Raw genomic sequence first — 20,573 nt, 5'->3', positions numbered from 1 at the left:
TTTGCTATACGGTTTCGATCGCAGGGCAGAGGCGATCTCATCAGACGCTGCCTCAGCGCCTCTACCCTGCGGAGCAGCGTGACCGAAAGCGGCAACAGATGGCAATTGGCTCGTTTATATGCAATTCAAAACCCGCCATGGGTATGAATTACAACGACCGAAATCGCATTTGTTTGAACCTACAATTGCCACCTGTTGCCGCTTTCGGTCACGCTGCTCCGCAGGGTAGAGGCGCTGAGGCAGCGTCTGATGAGATCGCCTCTGCCCTGCGATCGAAACCGTATAGCAAATATTTAAAATTTTTAAAAGTACTGGGCGCTCGCCCACGAAGGAGCAGTCCGCGCACTGAATAGAAGAAGTAAGTTGCTTCTCTAATATGTGCAGCCCGCCATCAAGTAGATGGTGGGCTAAGGACAAGCTCATCCCAAAACAAAAGATTATTCCTTGTCAACTCTCTTCTTTCTCCTCGCTTTTAAGTTGAATAAACATTTATCGTGATCTAATTTTAAGGTAAAATAAATTGTTCTATTTTATCCGAATTCCTTTAATTGTAACGAACTAAGGGATACCATACAATACACACTCCTCCTCTGGCGAGGTCTAAACTGAGTGGAGAGCGCCAGTGGCGTCATCTGCCCGCGCGCATTCGCAACATTCGAAATAAATTTCGAATGCCGCGAATCCTGCCGCGCCACAGGTTTATCCGTTTTGGAGAAAAGTGCGTGTGGCAGTCAGAGGGACAGTGAATCGATTTTAATAAGATTTTGTTATACACAGAAGCGAACATTCAGAGGACACCTGGTAACCGATAAATTTTTATTCTTACCTCTGAATGTTTTCCTAAATCCCAACTCATAGGCAGAGTATATAGGAAACCAATTCAAGCGCATGTTACTATGTACTAAAAAAGCACATCATCAACATCAACGACGCAACAACCGGTATCCGGTCTAGGCCTGCCTTAATGTTTACTAAAAAAATATATGTACGGTTTAAAGTGAATTTACTGCTCCCTGCTGGCTAGTGAACAAGACAATAGTGTCCGGTTTGACAAACATTATTTTTGACATTCGTCACCCTAGTCTCATATCAAGTCGTCAGCCTATGTGCCGCAACAACACTCCGCCCCCAACTGAAACCGCGCGGATTCAGCAAAGCCAACCGACCAAGTGATCCCACCAATGGGGTCATTGGGCGAATCTGAAACTTTACAGACGCTTTTCTGAAGCGGCTGCCGACTTGTCGAAAACCTTCAGCTTCGACAAGGAGACCCACTTGGGCCCGGCTCGGACGTCGGCTTGATCGAGTGCTCGACTTGTTCCAGAACACTAAAGGGGCCCTCGTATGGGGGCTGCAGCGGTTCCGAGGATCGTCCACCCTAATGAGGACCTGTGTGCCCGTCCGGAGATCCCTGGGGCTTTTGACCTCCGAAGTATTTATCAATGATTAACCGTTTCATCGTCCTGTGGCCTGAAACTAGAAATTCCTTGAATTTGTATCTAAAGTTCTGCGTCGTTTTTTGTGCCTCGACGATTGTCGTATAATCGACTGCGGCGGGGACTATGACCTCCGAGCGTCTGCGTCAGCATTGTCTTTTCCAGACACTCAAGGCAACTCAAGTGCAAAAGTTGGCGAGGGGATACTTTGTCGGGCTTTTGTTTATGCGCGCAAGGTGGCTTGTGGTGCATGAATACGGAGGACGACCTACCCTCAAGGGAGAAACAGAAGTATTTTATAGCGACGGTAGCCACATTTGGCTCACCCGTTAGTGAAGAGCGCTGCATCTGAGGCATTGACGAACACAGCTAGGAGTGCATCTGGCTGAGGAAACGCCAACAGTGTTGCATCGACCTCGCGGAAGTTTTTAGTTTTGGGTTTGTACAAGTAGGCATTCAGGATCGCTTGGTGATGTTCAGTCTTGGGCAAGAAACGACCACAGAACCTTAACTTGCCCAAGAACCTTCGCAGATCCTTCATAGTGATTGGTGCTGGAAAGCTCTTTATCGCCTCAACCTTGTCTGGGTCAGGTTGGGTACCGTCAGAGGTTATCAAGTGGCCGAGAAATTTTACCTGCCTCTGGAGGAATCGGCATTTTTCAAAGTTTAGAATAAGTCCGGCCTCAAGGGAACGTTAAAAATTCCACTGGAGTTGTTCCAAGTACTCAGATTCTGAAGACGAAGCGACCGAAACATCATCCATGTGGACGAAACAAAATCACAAGTTTCCCAAGACAGAGTGGATAAACCTTTGGAAAGTCTGCGCAGCGTTGCACAAGACGAAAATCATCCTGGTTAAATTGAAGAGTCCGAAAGGTGTGCAGATAGCCAGTCTACGGAGTGTCTTCGGGAGCGACAGGGATTTGGTGAAACGCGTTGGCTAGATCCAAGGTCGTAAAAACGCGGCAGTTCGTAAGCGAATGCGCAAAATCATGGATGAGTGGAATAGGGTATTTGGAACCGTCTGAGCAATCAGACGCCTATAATCTCCACATAGCCGCCATTTGCCGTTGGGCTTAAGGACCAAATGAAGTGAAACCCTTTCTTCGCAACAGCAAGCTTCTGAAGTGAAAATGGACGCACTTTTGAGAAGATTAGAGAACCGGTAGTGTTGATGTGGTGCTGTAGATCGTGCTTAACCGGCTGGGAGAAACTACTTTCGTAGCAATATTACGATCCTTTCTGATAAATGCGCGAATTTGCTGGTCGGCAACGGCCTCGAAAATTATCGAAAGATTGTCATCTTGGCATGTAGAAACTCTTCCTGACATCTGTAACGAGGTTGCGGGGTCTATCAAAGCCTTATTCTGCAGATCCACCAACATCCCATTTGGACACAGGAAGTCTGCGCCTAATATGGAGATGCTAATTTCCGCTGGAACGAAATGCCGCCGAAACGTTTGTGCGCAATCCGAGACTCATGTCCACCTCTCTATAGCCATAGGTGCAGATGGGAGAAGAGTTCGCGGCCTCCAGGCGGAAATTTTGCGGAAATAGGATGTTCGGACGGGGTACAAGGAGTCGGTTCTCCTTGTACTCCGTCCCACATCGCCCGTGTCGACCAGGAAGCAACATCTGCTTAAGAGGTCGAAGATTGTAAGGCGACCACGTCGATTCGGGTAGCCGCCGCCGAGGCATCTAGCGAGTCTAGTTTCTTGTTGCGCTGAACGTGCATCCGTTGGTACATTTAGGCGCTTGAGCTCCGTATTTCGGATGTTACCAACAAACCGTCGAGGCCGATAAGGGTCCCAGGAAGCAGACCTCGCCTGTCATTGCGATCGAGATCTACTTCCCAAACGCAAAGTACCAACCATCACGGCGAGCTTTGTGACCGCGTCGGCCAGTGTCGTCACCATGGACTTGAGCTCTTTTACTTCCCGAGTTGTATCTCGGGAAACTTTCGCGACCACGGGGCGCACGTATATCTCGTGCACTTTGTTGGCCGTGGTGGACAACACCTCCAAAGAACCCGAGTCCTTGCAGGCCAAGATCGCGTGGGCGATCTCCGGGAGTCTGTCAGAAGAACCGTCAATTATTTTCACTTTCCCGTATGCAACTGTCATAACAAATTATACGGGGTCATGACTTTGAGGTCGTTTCCCCGTGCGCATTCCGGAGAAACTAATTATTATTATCAGAGCGACATTAAAGCGCGAGTTAAAATCTCTCAGAATGGAGTCCGCCAGGGTTGCATCTAGCCACCGATATTATTTCTACTTGTTATTGGTGACATTCTTCATACTGCCTTGTTCGGAGAACGTGTTCAATGGACGATCTTTCCTCAAGCAGCTCAGCTATGTAGATGACATCTATTTGCTCTCTCGCCAGATCATGGACCTTGTCCAAATGGCTCTAGATTTGGAAAGAGAGGCAAGTAGAGTAGGAATGAAAATAAATACCAACAAAAACAAGGCTCTCAGCCTGACAGATCATCTTGCTCTCCCTATCTGCACTAATAGGCAGAGCATCGAAAGCGATGATCAAATTATATATTTAGGTGCGTGGTTTCTGCCGACACGGTGGCACCGAACTGGATGTCGCTCGACACATTAACAGCACTAGATCTGCCTTCGCCGCCTTGTCTAAAATCTGAAAATGCATTTATCTTCACATTGTCATTGAAACACGCTGTCCTGACACTATTTCAAACAAAAAGTTAGTTTATTCCTTAGAATCCTAAGAGCTGCCCTCTCCATCGTTCACCTTGTTTCCACAAAATCCCCAAACCTTGCTGGTTGCTTAGAATAAAGATAATGATGGCATCTTCAAAATTTTATCGTTGTTGACCTGCGTCCTATCTATGTAAAAACGAGCTTAAATCAGGAAGTTGAAATGAGTCAAAAAGAAAGAATAGTTTAATATTGTAACGAAAATCACTTTGGAAAAATATTTGTGACGTTGATTAAAATCGTAATATTAAAAATTAGAGAAGGCACCAAAATTGTATAACAGTAGAACGAGTATTTAGTAGGAATACTTGATAACAGATGACGAGAGTGCCAATAAGAAATTCCATGTCAAAGTGTCAGAATAGTTTCTAGCAAAGTATTCTAGTACCTTTTTAGAATGTTCACCGAGTAATGAAGGACCGGGGATCGGCCTCTCGAGTCAGACCAGTTCCAGAGTTAGAACAATATGCGTCGGATTTAAGCATAGTTCGAATATATTAACATAAGTGTGAAATAAAACGTTTCTATAAAGTTTATAGAACGGGTTTTTATTGAACGCTACGCAATCCAGTGATACGAATCAACAGGAATAGTATGTGTAATTCGTATGAATGTTTAGAACAAGGAAGACTCAAGAATTATTAGTAAAGGGGATTTTGGAAGCCAAAGGTTTTTACGCTTACGTCCAAGTATTGCAACAATATGCAGAGCCAGGGACTCCAAAGTTCCTCGTCCAGCCTTAGAAGATTATCTTAAGATCCATGAATCATATTCAACCATTTCCAAAACCAGACCGAAAAATAACGTGAGATCTATCCCACTTCCTAGACATTCAACCTCTACAAAATTAATCTTGTTTGTTTTTCCCTTCAAAGTACACCCCTAAATCAACCTGAAAAGTATAAAGAATTCAGCTTTCAACCCTAGTAACCCACAATAAATAAAGTACTCCGTGAATTTGTTTACTCTGTAAATTTGTTTACAACAACACAATCTGCTCCATTAATCCTATTCGAAAGAACAATAACAGCATCTGGTCCTATGAAAAAAAGCGATAGAACCTAAACCACTTTCCCTCTTCACAGTTAATCGATTCACAAAATTAATCACTTTTTTAGCTCACCCTTACGACCTACACCCCCTTCTTGGAAGCCCCCCCAGCAACTGTTGATACAAGTGGCCGTAACATGTTAATTCTAAGTTCAATCCTGGTTCATGAAATCTTAAAGCGGTTTAATGTCTATTGAAAGCCCAAAGCGGCCGAAAACATAAACAAAACTTCCTCAAAGAATTTCAGTAGATTTCGCCATTTATCCAGTTACAACTCGATGACAGGACGAAATGGATGATTTCCACCCTCTTACGCTGAAGGGGATCCTGAAGAAAAATTAAGTGATGTACATAAAATCTGCTACTAAGGCGAGAGAATAATCAATGGGGAAACCAGCAATCCAGTTGTTTATAATTTTTCACGGTCATTATTTTTCCGTGAAAATCCATTTTGTAATTTTTTCAGCGATGAGAGAGGCCATTGAAGCCGAAGAGGAGTATGACGTTGAAGTGGTTCTCAAGTAAACAACTGAATTAACGAACACTGAAATTAATATGGAGCACTTTTGACTTCGTTGGGTAATGTTGAAGTCGTTACCGATTTCGCTTAAATTGAGTTTATTTTCAACATAAAAAAATTTCGTCATTCGTCGGCCATTTTTCTGAATGCAACGTGCTTTGGGTAATGGGCGGTTGTTAGCATTGGCTCCTTCCTTATTTTTTTACTCGATTATTCGTCCTAGATTCACTGATTGTACAACTAGTGGAGTTATTGAGGCACTAAAAATGTGCAAATCTGGGAATTCTGCAAGAATTATTAAAATTTAATGATTATACATGGAATTTGTAGTACCACCTATATGTGTATGTAAATTTGTAAAATTTACTATTTTTAATTATTATTATTATTATTCTGTTAAGGGAAAGTCGTGCCGCATCCTTCAAGAACTATTGTGCCCCTTTTACTGGTTGTAGTGTACCTATTAATCATAGTATCTCAAGCAAGCCTATAACCGTCAGAAACTCTAGTATGTTCCCTACTTCCGGATCTTTCCAGTTTGCATCTGGTATTAAGTGTTCTCCCAGATGCATCGACCTACTTTGCACAAGTGCCAGACACTATCCCAGAACGTGTATAGAGGTTTTATCACACTCTGCACAAAACCTGCAGGCAGTGTCCATAGATATTCCTAGCTTCCCTAGGTGATAGTTTAACCGGCAGTGACCAGTGAGAGTTCCCGCTATGATTCAGAGGTTCTTTTTGGTGAGGTTTATGCAATCCTTTGTTCGCATGGGTTCGTATCCCCCAATAAGCACCTTGGACTGCTCCATCCCTGGTAGGCCCGCCCAGTATAGTTCCCTCAACCGTTCCTCTTCATTTCTTAGTGTGATAGCCATGAAACCGTTTCCAATTCCACAGAAGAGTTCTGGCTCGTGTAAAGGCGTCACTATTCCTTTCTTGGCTAGTTCGCCCGCTGCCTCGTTGCCTACCAACCCAGAATGGCCTGGAACCCAGAGTATCCAGACCTTGTTGGAAGAGCCGAGTGTATTCAGTCTCTCAAGGCATTTCCATACCAGTTTAGAGTTCACATGGTTGGACCTAAATGCCTTGATCGTTACTTGGCTATCGGTGAGAATAGCAATGTTCTGCCCCCTGTAGTTATATTGGAGATTAAATGAGGCACCTCTCTCTATGGCTTATATTGTTTCAAACTTCTTATCGAAGTGAAACCTCGTTGTCATGTTATCCCTTGGTATCAGTAATTCGGGATACTGCCTAGAAAGAATATCAATCTTCCTTCGGTTTAGGCAGCTCCCCACTTCCTGAATATTGCCCTCCTTGCCTGTATCTGTATGTGCATATGGGTAGCGGTTAACCCCAGAAGGACCTCCAGGGATGCCGTTAGGCATGTCCTCATTGCCCCACTGATACACATGCAAGCCAGCCTTGGAGCGTGTGTATCAGTGGGTAGTCATTGGCCTTACTATTGCAGTATATATCCAAAGTAGTATCTTCGGGCTGCAACCCCATTTTTTTCCTGCTATGGACCTACAAGTCATCAGAGTCCTCGTGGCTTTCCGACAAGTGTTTCTGACATGTGTCTTTCAGAGTAATTGGTCTAGCGTAATTCCCAAATATTTAAACTCTGTTTCTCGTTCCACCTCCATATCATGTTATCTTATGGCCCTCAGGTAATCAAGCTTACGTCTCCTATTGAATGGTACTATGGTGTTTTTTACCGGATTGATCCGCAGTCCTGCACCAAGCACTAATAACCCTTAGTCTAGTTTGGATTCTATCACATAGGATATCTTCATATGTGCCCCTACATATTAAAACAATGTCGTCCGCCTAACTCTGCACTTGTATTCCAGTTATTGTTAGAACGTCCAGGAGTTCGTACACTACCATACTCCACATAGGCGGCGTTAGTACCCCACCCTGTGGCCAGCCTTGAGTAGTATTCATTTTGCATTTTGCCCATCCAGAAAGCCAGGGTATTTCCCACTCCCTTGCGGTTCAGGGCATTTTGTATCTTTGTGTTGTCGAATGCATTTTCGATATCCAAAAACGCGCACAGTGCTATTTCTTTTGTTTCAGTTGACCGTCCTGCCGGGTGAGCGTGTTGTCACTGATGTAAGGGATTGCGCTTTAGAATGTTAATTCTAATATAGTTGTCTATGACCTTTTCCACCGTTTTGAGTAGGAACGATGTTAGGTAAATTGGTGTGAAAGATTTAAGGTGAAAAGGATCCTTTTTACCCGCTTTCGGAGTAAAGACCACTTATGCCCGTCTCCATGCCCTTGATATATATCCCAGGGTTATGCTGCCCCTTACCACCCTTAGAAGAGACTCTAAGATGATTCCTAGGCCTCTCTAGATTAGTGCTGGGAAAATGCCATCTACTCCGGGTGATTTCAGTGGTTTAATAGTTCCCACTGCCCACCTTACCCTAGCTTCTGAACATACCTCTTTTGCTAGTTTCCAGTTCTCCTTTCTTCGTTATTGGGGTGTCAGGCAGAACGTTGTCGCCTGCCGCCGTGGAGTAGGACCCCAGAAATGAGTTCTGAGAAGCAGGTGTACCCCGTCCTCCTTATTCTCGGTAAATGTCCCATCTTCCTTCTTCAAACAGACAGAGAATATTGTCCCCTCTTTGACTATAGCCTTGTAAAGCCTGGTTGCTTTTGTGATCTGTTCGATCCCTTCACAGAATTCCCTGAGGCTGTTCCGTTTTGCTTCCCTATCCGCGTTGCTATTAGCAGTCAGTGCATTTTTGTACCTCTGCCAGTCCGCAGCTTGTTTTGACCGGTTGAAGAGTTTTCGTACCTCTGTTCTCATTCTGGCCAGGTTCCGGTTCCACCATCCCTTGATGACTTAACTGTTTTAGCCGGGCAGCTGGCCTCAGCGTCAATGACGACTGTGTTGAGGTTTTCCACCACTGTTTCTAGTTCCAGTTCGCTCCTGATGTCACCGCCCTCTTGAAGGTGGGCAATGTTGTTGCTCAAGTGCGTTGCATAGGATTCCCAATCCGTTCTTATGGGATTCCATATTATTCTTTTTATTTCGGAGTTACCCTCAATGTCGAATCTGATTATCCTGTGATCAGACATTGAGGGTTCATCCGACACCCTCCAATTCCTGACCATTGGAATATTTCTTAGATTTATGTCTAGTACCTCCTGTCTAATGCTGGTCACAAATGTTGGAGTGTTCCCTAAGTTATATATTTCTAACTTATTGCTAAGAATAAATTCAAGAAGGTACTTACCTCTCTCTCTTCGATTGGTGTCGCTGCTTTACCAGACTTCGTGGTGGGCGTTGGCATCGCAGCCGAGAAGTAGTGGCCTCTTCTCACAATACTTCACCAGTTTTGCAACTTGTTCCGGATTTCGTCTCCTGGGAAGTATCGCGATACCACGACTGCCTCTCGAGTGCTGCTTCCGGTTGGACTTGGATAGCCACAAGTTTCCCGGTCAGAAACTCTGAAAGACATATTTATTTTAAATTATGCTTAAGAATTATGTAAGCTCTTGGTTTTTCACAAGAGGAGTCCCAAATTACCTGCATGCTTCTTACTTGCAGACTCCTGAGCCACCACTATTTCAGATGCAGCTTTCGCATGGTGGAGGTTTAGCTGTGCTATCTGTTGGCGATTGGCTCCGCTATTGTTTGGAGCTCTTCGCCACTATCGAAATATCGCCCTCCTCCTCCGACATGGCGCTTTCCTGCGCGTCGCTGTCCACCCTGAGCCCTAGAAGTCCTAGGTCTAGGTCGTCCGGCTACTGTTCTTCACTGGGCAGCAGGTCTACTTCCCTGGTTGATCCAGTCCTTTCCGCCTCTATGGCTTTCGAGACTTCTTCGGGGACCTCGATATGCTTTTCACCCGGTGTCTCCTCCAAGGTGTCTTTCCGCGGCTTTTCCCCGTGCACATGCACAGGTATGTTGCCAAATCGGTAGTTGATATGGCAACTCCGACGTTTGATTTTCTCCGGGGATCGGTCATCTACCCCCATCGTGAGGAGTTTATACTTCTCCTCCACCTTGCTTCTGGCAGAAAAACGCGCCTTTTGGCAGAAAAACTTTGACCATGTGTTCTCCTGGTATATCATCCCCAGCACATGTTGACAGTTCTGTCTCTTCACAGCCTGGCAATTTGGGAACTATGGTTCTAATCGACTCTGCAGTGTCTTCCGTCGCGCAGTCCACCAGTATAAGGCCTGGTGGAAAGCGTATCCCGATGAACACAAGTTTCAAAATCCATCCCTTGCACATCTGCCTAACGACAAGGTCCTCAATGGTTTCCTGCTCCTCACGAGTGAGTATTTGCTCGGGAAACATTTTTGGCAGTATGGCCACTCGAGTGCCCTTGACTGCACTAGCATAGCTAATGGCAGGCTTCTTAAGTCCTGCCCTCACCCCTGACCTGCTCGGGTTTTCTCCCCCCCCTTGGGTTCAGATTTGGATTTTTTGGGAGCATTCCCTTCATGCGGGCTGATCTCTGCTGCTCCTCCACTTCTCGGCTACGGTAGAGATGACTTAGGTCTATCCTGAGCCTTCTTAAGGGCCTCTTTTGGTTTCAGACCTTCATTAAGATAGCCCAGGTACCGTTTAGCACCTGCACCACTGATACCTGTCTCCTTCCTGACGTCTGATATGTTTATCTCAGACGTCCTTTTGCTGGTCCCTGCTTTTTGAGCAGTGGCATTTGTTGGTTGTTATCCACGCAGTATACCAATGTTAACCTTGGATCCACTGCTTGACGTCCCAACTTCTCCCTTCTTGGGTGTAATCACCTGGCTCTCAGTATTTCGAACCAGTTTGTGTGCAGTACGGGGCCCAGCTTTATTGGTTTTCGTTTTTTTTTCTCTTTATTGCTGGTACTCTTTTGATTCTCATGATTATGGGGTTAGGAGGCCCGTGTGCCATAGCCCCCGTAGCACGGTAAGGTATAAGTTACTGAGGCGACTAGGTATCAGTGAAGCTCCGTTCGAATACAGTCAGTTAGCCCCGACTGCAAACTATCCAATGGGCACGGCTTGCATGGCATCCTGGATAGGGGGAGGCGCGTCAGTTAACAAGAATTTGCTTTAATTAATGATTAGTTATGTGAAGTAAGCCTTAGATGACCATCTAATTTTAGCCACACAGCAGCACATGGAAGAAGCTTAACGATTGCAGCACAAGCGTTATAATTTTCGAAAAGAATTCATGATTTCCGCATCTATGCAGTTTGAGGGAGTTGTTCGTTTGACAGAGACATCACTCGTGCGTCCTTTCACTTCTTAAATGAACCAACCTTTGCATAGCAACGCTTCGTAGAAGGACAGCAAAAGGTCAAAGAATCAAACGATGTATATTTATTAAACATTTAATCAAATTAAACAAATTTATCTTCGCAACAATTTAAATTGGCGTCAAACAACGCTTTTCTTCATATCCTCAATAAATTTGTCTAGGTCTTCTACTGTGTAGGTTGGCTTCTTCCGCTTCTTAATAACATCCGGAGATGGTTTCTCGCCCTGAAATTAAAACTTTTACTGAGCACATATTCCAGGAACTGCACAATAAAGTTAATGCATACAATAAAGTGATAATATTCTGGCGAAATCGACTCTAAGTATAGCAGGCGGTCTTCCAAGTTCTTAACGCGTTCAAATAAATTGCGTGGAGCCGGCTTAGGATTTATTCCTAGAAAATGATCGATGTTATCAATTCGCTCTTCTAGTCCGTGGGGCACATCATGTTGGTCCTGTTCGAAAGGTTCTTGTTTGATTTTAGGAATTGCCGACGTGTTGCCCATCAGCTTATTCAAAGTGCTGGCATAATCTGGTTTTATTTGGGGACCAATTTCGTTCTGGACGCGTCGAACTGAAAGTAAGTAGCGGAATTTAAAATCAGCGAATCGTAATTTGCATTTCAGCACTTTTACCTCTCAGGTGCCCATTGGAGTCCTTCTGTTTAAAGACAGTGCTGTTAACGCGGGCACATGTTTCCTCATCCACTGGCTGCTTGTCGTCTGTTGGAAGCTTTTCTGTGAAACACGATATATTTTGTGAATCTATTTCTTCCCGTTTTTTCTCGACGAAACAGTGAATTCGACGCGATACCTCGGCATCATCCGCCGTGATTTGAACTAGATTCTTTGGCAGAGGCGCATTTTCAATAGAGCAAGCGGCGAAATTCAACTTGGGCCGTTTTGATTTTCTCGCGGGTTCCTTTGTGTCTACTACAATGAGAAAGGCATGAGTTGCTTCCAGAACCAGGGAATTTATTTACAATATAAAAGCATTTCTAAAAGAAATTAAAACTAATTTGTTCGCCACTGACACTCTTTGTTCTCCTTCCAGGCTGCCTCGTTGCCTTCATAGAGTTCTTTTTTCCAGATGGGGACTGTGGACTTGAGCATGTCGATAGCATGTTGCACGCTGAGGAGGCTGGTCTCGCGATGAGGTGAGCTGACCGCAATAACGACGCTGGCCTCTTTCACGGGGACAGTCCCCAAGCGATGGAAGATCGCAATGTTCTTAATGTCGGGCCACTTCGCTCGGAGCTCTTCGCAGATTGCAGTCATTTTCTTTACAGCCATCGGTTCGAATGCTTCGTACTCAAGGGAGATAACCTAAGCAAATAGTCCACAATTAGATCAAGTATTGCATGACGACTGTGAATAAGATAATTGATATTTAGTCTGTTAGCGTAACTAATTACAGTTCTCTGCATGATGCAGTTATTCCAATGCTTACTAAAGCGAGTTTACCTTCTTATCTTCGAAGTTGTCCCGCGTTGTTCCAACGAAGAGTGATATCGCTCCACAAGACTCGTGAGCGACGAGGTCATTAATGGCATTCACGTCCAATTTCTTGTTTTCTAGCTGAACGAAGTTCATCTTGGCCACCCTCAAGCTACCAACTACCTCAATATCCCGAACCGTTTACCTTCTAGCCGCCGCTAATCGGTGGAATAACTGCTATTTCGTCACCGTCCTTTAGTTGTACAACCGGATCCACGCAGTAGTCTTCGTTCAAGGCCAAGAACAAACTACTCCTGATAGAGTTCAACGAGAAGTTCTCGCAAATAATTGCCAGGAGCTCCTCCACAGCAATATGGGCTGGAACTCGTAGTTCGGCTTCCGAGAGACCAGACAACTCGCGGGCTTTAGCAAAAAACACGATGCTCACTACAGCGCTGGCGGGAAGAGTCATTATCTAAGACCTGCCATCACAGAATGAAGAAACACATCTACACCGCGGAAGCACCGCAAACGAGATACCCGACCGAGAACGTAAATAACACCAGCTGATTACACCATTCTGTTGCGCTATCCACCACGGTGAATTGCCGACTGTCAAATCATATTATCGACTGTAGTTGGATATTTTGTCGCTAGAGGAGCCGTTGAAAAGCAGATTTCCGGATGAATTGGATAAAGCAGGAAATTGGTGGGGAAGGATGAAAGTATTAGGTTGTTGCAAATGAAATGTCGGATATTTGAGTAAAATTTCAAAAAACTATAACTTTTATGAAAATTAATTTTATTAGTCAAAATAAGAACCAGCAGCTTCAATGCACTTCTCTCAACGAGATACAAGGGCATTTATTCCAGTTTCGTAAAAGTCTGGGTTTCTAGAGCTAAGAAATTCTTCAAAGGCACTTTTGACAGCTACTTCATTGCTGAATTGTTTCCCCGCCAAAAAGTGATCCAAATGCTTAAAAAAGTGGTAGTCGGTTGGCGAGAGGTCGGGTGAATATGGTGGATGAGGAAGAGTCTCATATCGTAATTCATTTAATTTTTGGACCGTCATTCTGGAAACATGAGGTCGGGCGTTATCATGGAGCAGTATCACTCCATCTCTGTTGACCAATCTAGGCCGCTGAACACGTAATTTCTCGTGCATTTCATCAAGTTGGGCACAATATTTCTCTGCATTAATTGTTTCACCACGCTCCAAAAACGAATAATGAATAATTCCAGATGCAGACCACCAAACAGTTACCATTACCTTCTTCGGGTGAAGGCTCGGTTTTGGCATGTGTTGTGGAGGCTGATCGGCATCTAGCCATTGCACTGATCTGCGACGGTTGTCGTACAATATCCACTTTTCATCGCATGTCACTATTCTGCGCAAAAAGGGATTGTTCCTGTTGCGGTTGAGTAGAGAACTGGATATTTCCATTCGCAGCGCCATGTTTTGCTCGTTGAGTTCATGCGGAACCCACTTATCAAGCTTCTTCACCTTTCCAAGCTGTTGTAAGTGCCGAGATACTGTCGAATAGTGTACGCCTATTTTTTCTGCAATGTCACGAATCGATGATCGGGGATCAGATTCCACTATCAAACGCAACTCGTCGTTGTCGATCGATGGTCCTGGGTGTCCACGAGGTTCACTTTGGAGGGTCATGTCGCCTGATCGGAATTTTTCGAACCACCGCTGTGTCGTTCGTTCGTTTGCTGCGTCAGCTCCAAATGCTCTGCAAATGTTTCTGGTTGCCTCCGCTGCGTTGTGACCAAGTTTAAATTCATATAGAAAAAGTAGACGTTTTTGACTCCCTTCCATGCTTTTTTCTTTGAGTTTTACTTGGAACTTCAATGACGATTGAAACTGAAATGACTCCTTGATCGAACGAACGACTATTTATACTCAATTATCCCATACCACCAGAGTCACCTTGCGGCAGTTTTAAACATTAAAATCATAACTAACTTCACTTCATTGAAAAATCCGACATTTCATTTGCAACAACCTAATATTTGAAAAACTGACTAAAAAACGTCAATATCCGAGGAAGCAGAGCAGTCCATCAGGCAATTACAGAGCTTGAAAAGGGTACACATATCAAGAAAGATTCGACGTTGTTGCAAGGAAAGGAAATTGAGAATGCTGAAGACTAGGAAGTCCGCACGTGGAAAGTTCTTTTTGAGTAAAGGGATTCGCTGAGTTTGCGTTATACAGTTTCAAGAGCGTCACAGCCACTATTGAGAAAGGACCATATTAAACAGCTATATTCAAGGATGTCTCTAATAAGTGAATTGAAAAGTATTAAAAAGAGTTAAGTTGAGAGAAAATCGGAGGAGGAAAGTTAGATAAAATCAGACATTTTGAAAGCGCGATTGATGATGTCAACGAAGCGAAACCTGAAACGAATTTTGTCGTCGAACGTTACACCCAGGTCTTGAAAAGAGGTCAGCAGTGATATTGGTCGTCCACCAAGAAAGTAGGAAAAAGAAATTTGGCGAGGGACTAAGCGAGTAGCACATCCAATGGCATTTGCTGATATTTAATGTCAGCTTGTAAAACGAACACCAACAGAACAGAGTATCAAAGTTGGACTGCAAGAACACAGTCCAGCAGAGACGAAATAAAAACAAATAATTCAAAGTTACGTGCATAAAGCATCCACGTGCAAATGAGAATGGAGCTAAGGTCCTTAAAAAAATATGACTAGTAAAGGGCCAAGTAAATTGCATTGGGGAATACTAGAGGCAGGAAAAAAAGAACGAAATGAGTAACCATGAAAAGAAACTCTGCAGGAACTATTTGATAGGTAGGGAGAGAGCCACAAGATGATCACGAAGCCGTTGACGCATTTCTCTCGAGGATTTTGAAGAAAGATATTGGTGTGAAGATTTCCAAGGAAAGGGTAAAAAACGGAGTGACGAGATGTTCTGAACAGTTTGCACCTAGAATAGGCGTAGAGGGTACAGGGGTCGAGGAAATAAATATGACAGAGTATGTTGTCGGATTGTTGTGAGGAGTTCGCAGTGGCATAGGCAAAATCAGTGGATGAGGGGAAAAATTGGGTGGGATTACGAAAACAGTGAGTGTGACGCTTATGAAGTATCGCTTTTGCGCTTTCTTAGTCATGGACTTCACAATGAAGTACATAGCCTTGAAATGAGCTAGGTCGATGTTATTCTCAGAAGCCGGAAATTTCTTCAGCAGTGCAGCAGGCAGATGCTTCTATGGATCCCCGTGGTGAAGTAAAAATGCAAAGGAATAGTAGATCGGTAAGGATACTGTAAAAAATGCTATGAACTTGATGACACGTTCAGCTAGATAATACGTGATCGCAGTTGATTGAATCTAAGGTTGAGTTAAGACCGTCAAAGTTCGCTTTATGGAAATTAGACTTTGCTGATTTGCGTGCGGTTTTGCAATTGGAACGATAACTTGGCTTTTAATATGGTTGCCATTCACCCTTTGGTGGGGTATAGCGCGTCAACCACACCTACGCGTTATCGTTCGCGGTTCCCTGAAATGCGCTTCAGCTCATTTCCCCCCCCCCCCACGAGCTCTTCCGGAGACGTCCGCAATCCTCCGCTATGGTTCTGAACGAAGTGCTCTCATCACTCACAGTGGCTATTAAAGTCTTCAACCTTTTCTGCTCATTGATCCGCTTTCATGATTCTGCAGTCAGCCAGATCTTATGATTCCTCTTCGAGATGTGGCTGACGACCTGTGTAGGACCCGAAGAAAGAACGTTTTTGATGGTGGCCGAATACTTATCGATATTCTCAGGTTACTCTGAACATTTGCCATCCAATCACCAAGATAGCTCTCTCACTGTCGAGCGACAGTTACATCAAATAAGCGGTTGATATTGAGTTTAGGAGGTCGCAGTTCTCCAATCCTGCGAAAAGTAACGAAACAAACACACAAATCAAAGATGTCAGCGCTGATATCAGAGTGGTCAATTTGATTGCTCATGCGGTGTTGGCCAGCTGAAACCTAACTGACTTTATGGAAAGCTACGTGTTCGAACAATGCGAGGATTACTTAAAGCCTCTACCAAAGGATACGGCGCCCAAGTTGTACAGCACAACTTCACGCTTGAACCCACATGGTGCTGAGCCCGCGATATAGGTACAATCACAGCCACCATGAAACTCTCACAAGGGGACCAACCACAAATAATCGGGCCGAGAGCACATGCCCCCGGAGTTCTCCTGTGACATATAATGACAGAGGGCTATCCCGGTTCCCATGGTATCAGATAACCTCTGGTGAGGCTTCGTGGCAAGAGTCCCTTCAGAAAGTCCCGTGCAGACTCGGGTCTGATAGCTCTACTGGGCTGTCTTCGCTGCTTTGTTTAAAAATTATGAATACGGATACATCTACACTAACTTCAAGCTGAACTCGTGCTATGTCAAAGTTCTCTCTGTGCTACTGTATGGAAGCAACACATGGAGAGTGACTGGTATTGTTACTTGAAAGCCGGTACCGCATCATCGGGGTGCTCTGATCCAACATAATCTCGAAGAACTACTATGTCAGCGTACAGGCCAGGAACCAGTCGTAAGCGGAGTGAAAAAATCTAGGTTGAATCATATTTAAGAGCAGATAGGTCGATATTTATAGTACTTAAATGAAAGTGAGACCCAAGAATAAAACATTGTTCAGCATCAAATTATAAGCACAAAATTAATGCGTAATGGAAGAGAGTGTTGGGTGACTTGGATATGTAATCGTTGTTTTGAACTTTCTTCTCAAATATGAAATAGAGAGTTCTAGAAGTGCACAAAAAACGGCTTTCAAAGTAGTATGGGCATCAATTTGCGCTGGTAGTTGCTAAACTTTCGGTGATGTAGACTCATTAAAAATGCCAGTTCTTGGATGGTGCTCAAATATGATAAGGAGTGTTTGCCAAGAGATAGGAAAAAGAGCCAAAAGTCACCTGCCAGGTAGCATTTGTTAACTAATAAGGGTGTCTAAGTCTGATTGAGGAGAGACATAGCCTTTTGGACATAATGCATAGAGTAAGAGCTGATGATTGTCGGAGTAAATCAAGTAATAGCAAGTAAGTAAAGAGGGAAGATTGTTAATGGAGAATAAACGTAGTAGAGCACCTAGAATGGACGCTTGTGATACATCAAAACAAGAACAAAAGGAACCAAATATACAAAAGAAACACTATTGGATCAGTCAGCGAGAGGGGAAAGCCATGTATTGAGTGACAGGGAAATGTTGAGTGAGATGAGTTTAAGCAGTAGAAACGTGCGGCTGACAGAGCCTAAAGTCCTAGAGAAATCCATGAAGGTTTCGAGAAGTATTGAGTTAAAGTATGATGGCAGGCTTTGAGCAAAAAGTACAATAGAACGAAACAATACAATACAATAGAATTCAAAGAACTGCGTGTGCAGGTGCTGCTGGAGCTCTCAATGTACTCCTGCATCTTCTCCCTCTAGACCTTAACATTAAATACGTCAGACTACCTGAGTCCGGATGCTGATCACCGAAGCGCTACGGCCACAATATCATCCTAGATGAAATACCTCGGGAAATCTGGGCATCCCTCAAGGACTATGCCACACGCAAAATGAACTTCACGAAAAACTTTGCTGTGGACTTTTCAACCAGGGGAAGAGAGGAAGACCGGTGACGTGTTGCAAGCTTATGATACAGTATTCTTCACCAATGGATCGAAGACGGTTCGTGGACTCGGTGCGGGGGTTTTCTCGAATACACCCAGTGTATCCAAGTCGTATGTCTCCCGTGTTTCGCCAGGGTATTCCAAGCGGAAGTACTGGCGATACTGGAAGTCTGTCGATGGTTGGAGCATGATCTGAGCCCCAAGCGTAACATACCCTTCTGACCGATAGCCAAGCGACTATTAAGGCCTTGTACTCAGCAACGACATCCTCCATGCAGGTGGGGCAGTGCAGAAACGTACTGAACGGCCAAGGTCACCCTCCTCTGGGTTCCCGGGCATAGGAACATATAGGGGAATCAGCGGGCTGACGGATTGGCCAGGCGGGGCTCTGCTCTTGCCAGTCCTTCGGCGGGTATAGTCAGTGTCTCGCTGGCGACTGTCAAGAGCAGAATCTACTCGCACTAATTAGCAGCCGCGGGACTTAGATGGCGAAAGCTTACCAACTGTGCCAAGTCAAGGAGGATTTCACCCGCTTATAACATATTCCGAGCTGTTCTAACTAGTCGCAGAGAGGTTTGTTATCGTGACTGAATGTTGGATTCCAGTCGACTCAGCTGTGAATGAGTACCTGAGTCAAATCGGGGTAATAATCTCGGGCGAGCGCATTGCTGACCACATTACCTTGTACAGGGTACTGTAGTGTACCGTTCCGGTTTTGAATAAAGTGCTCTAATATGCTTCAAGGCTCCGATCACATTGGTTTGGAGCCAACGACTATTATTATCAATTTCTAAACAGATGTCTAATGAAGCTCTTACAATTTCTGCGAATTATTTGAAAAATTAGAAAATTTAGTTACTTTTCTTTCCTTCTTTCTTTTTTTTTAAGATTCATATTCTTTCGTTGTTTAGTTTTATACTCGAAGGGTTTCTAGGTGAAGAGGATGCAATATTTGATGGTGGCAAATTGAGATGACAGTCAACCCCGATGCTTCACAAAACTATTGCGCCCTATTCAAATGATGAACTCTTTTTTCTACCCAGTACCACACAACATTCGATTCGCCACACAGATCTTGAAAGCAGTAGTCACTGGGGCACACGATTCATCACCGACTGTAAAATTTTAAAATCATATAAGCAAACATGCTATAATAACATCCGAATTATGGAATCAAAGCGCCGAATTTGGGAGAATCATAAATGCAGACGCGAAATATCCTTGACATTCCGGGCACTCAATTCAATTAGGAAATCGAAGCTCCTCGCCCCACCAGGAATTCAGGAGAATTTTTCTCGTTACTCGGGCATCCAATTCAATTACCGAATCGAAGCTCATCGACCCACTCCAGCCACCAGAAATCCACTCCTGCCATTAGAACTGCACTCCTCAACAAGTAACAAGTCGGGAAACCTGAAGCTGGACGCTTCAGGTACGAAAGGTTTTGTGTATTTCTTAGTACATAGCACGTAATATGTCCATATATTATGTGAGAGTATCCACTTTCGGGTGATATTGACATTCATAGTCTTCAATTTTCAAAGAAGGAACAAATTTGAGGTATTATAACTTTGTTAGTAATAGTGCGATTTTCACCAAACTTGGTAAGATCATGCTCTATATTATAGCCTATATCACTGCAAAATTTCATGGTACTAGAATGAACTTAAGGGGGGTTTCCAACCAATTACAAAAAATTGTAGTAATATACTATTATTAACTTTAACAGATATCGGCATGGAAGGTATTTCGGAGCCTAGGCACCATATAGTGGCAGCCTCCTGATTTTCTTCAGATTTTTCGGTTTGGTAGTTTCTGAGAATGGCTCCCTTAAAGAAGTGATCACTTTCAACCCCCCGCGCTCCCCACCCTTCCGACGAATGTCAAAACTAAGAGCAACTTTGAAAAGTACTAATCGAGACCTTTAATTTGATACCCCACATGACTATATTTGATGAAAAAAAATTTTACACCACCCTTTTGCATGTATGGGGACCCCCCTTAAATTCGACTTAAAAGGATGTAATTGACTGTATGCGTGAGCGTTCACAGTTCCCACCTTTCTACCAAATTTGGTGTCAATCGCTATAACCATCTCCTCTCTAAAGGTCATCAATAACATGTAACTTGGGCAGGTTTATGTGCAAGCAAGGTTTCACTCGGTCAATTTTCGCTTGCACTATTAGAAGATTATTAATAAATATAAATTGGAATTGTTCAAATGGAAATGAATTCTTGGGTTTAGGGGAAGGCGACCAGTTGTTAGATTTTTTTAAAATAAGTAAAATCAATTTTAAACGTTATACGTTGGATATAAGTGAGCGTCAGGATAGGAAATTGAGAAGAGTAATTGACAAAGCTAAGGAGTGTTAAAACGGAAAAAGAAAAGAAAATATAATGAATTATTAAATGTAATCTCTTGTCAGATTGTCCTTGGAAAAGGCGAATTAAAAGATGAGCGAAATAAAACGAGAAAATTAGCGAGT

At 43.9% G+C, this 20,573-nt stretch overlaps 2 protein-coding genes across 2 annotated transcripts; both read right to left on the bottom strand.

The window, feature by feature from the left end:
- Positions 1–11,052: 11,052 nt before the first annotated feature.
- Positions 11,053–12,640, bottom strand: LOC119653010 (molybdopterin synthase catalytic subunit). The gene is made up of 5 exons (XM_038057448.1): positions 12,476–12,640; positions 12,046–12,337; positions 11,648–11,944; positions 11,300–11,586; positions 11,053–11,237 (listed from the first exon to the last, which is right to left on the bottom strand). The coding sequence occupies exons 1-5, from the start codon at positions 12,602–12,604 to the stop codon at positions 11,133–11,135; spliced, it is 1,110 nt and encodes a 369-aa protein (XP_037913376.1). The 5' UTR covers positions 12,605–12,640; the 3' UTR covers positions 11,053–11,132.
- LOC119653011 (molybdopterin synthase sulfur carrier subunit) lies at positions 12,622–13,020 on the bottom strand. Its single transcript, XM_038057449.1, has one exon. It carries the CDS (start codon positions 12,918–12,920, stop codon positions 12,657–12,659), a length of 264 nt encoding a protein of 87 aa, XP_037913377.1. The 5' UTR covers positions 12,921–13,020; the 3' UTR covers positions 12,622–12,656.
- Between the last annotated feature and the right edge of the window lie 7,553 nt (positions 13,021–20,573).

This window comes from Hermetia illucens, chromosome 3 (assembly GCF_905115235.1).
Source record: "Hermetia illucens chromosome 3, iHerIll2.2.curated.20191125, whole genome shotgun sequence".
Lineage (NCBI taxonomy): Eukaryota > Metazoa > Arthropoda > Insecta > Diptera > Stratiomyidae > Hermetia > Hermetia illucens.
The sequence above is the reverse complement of the archived record's forward strand: the minus strand, read 5'-3'. Positions and strand labels throughout refer to the sequence as shown.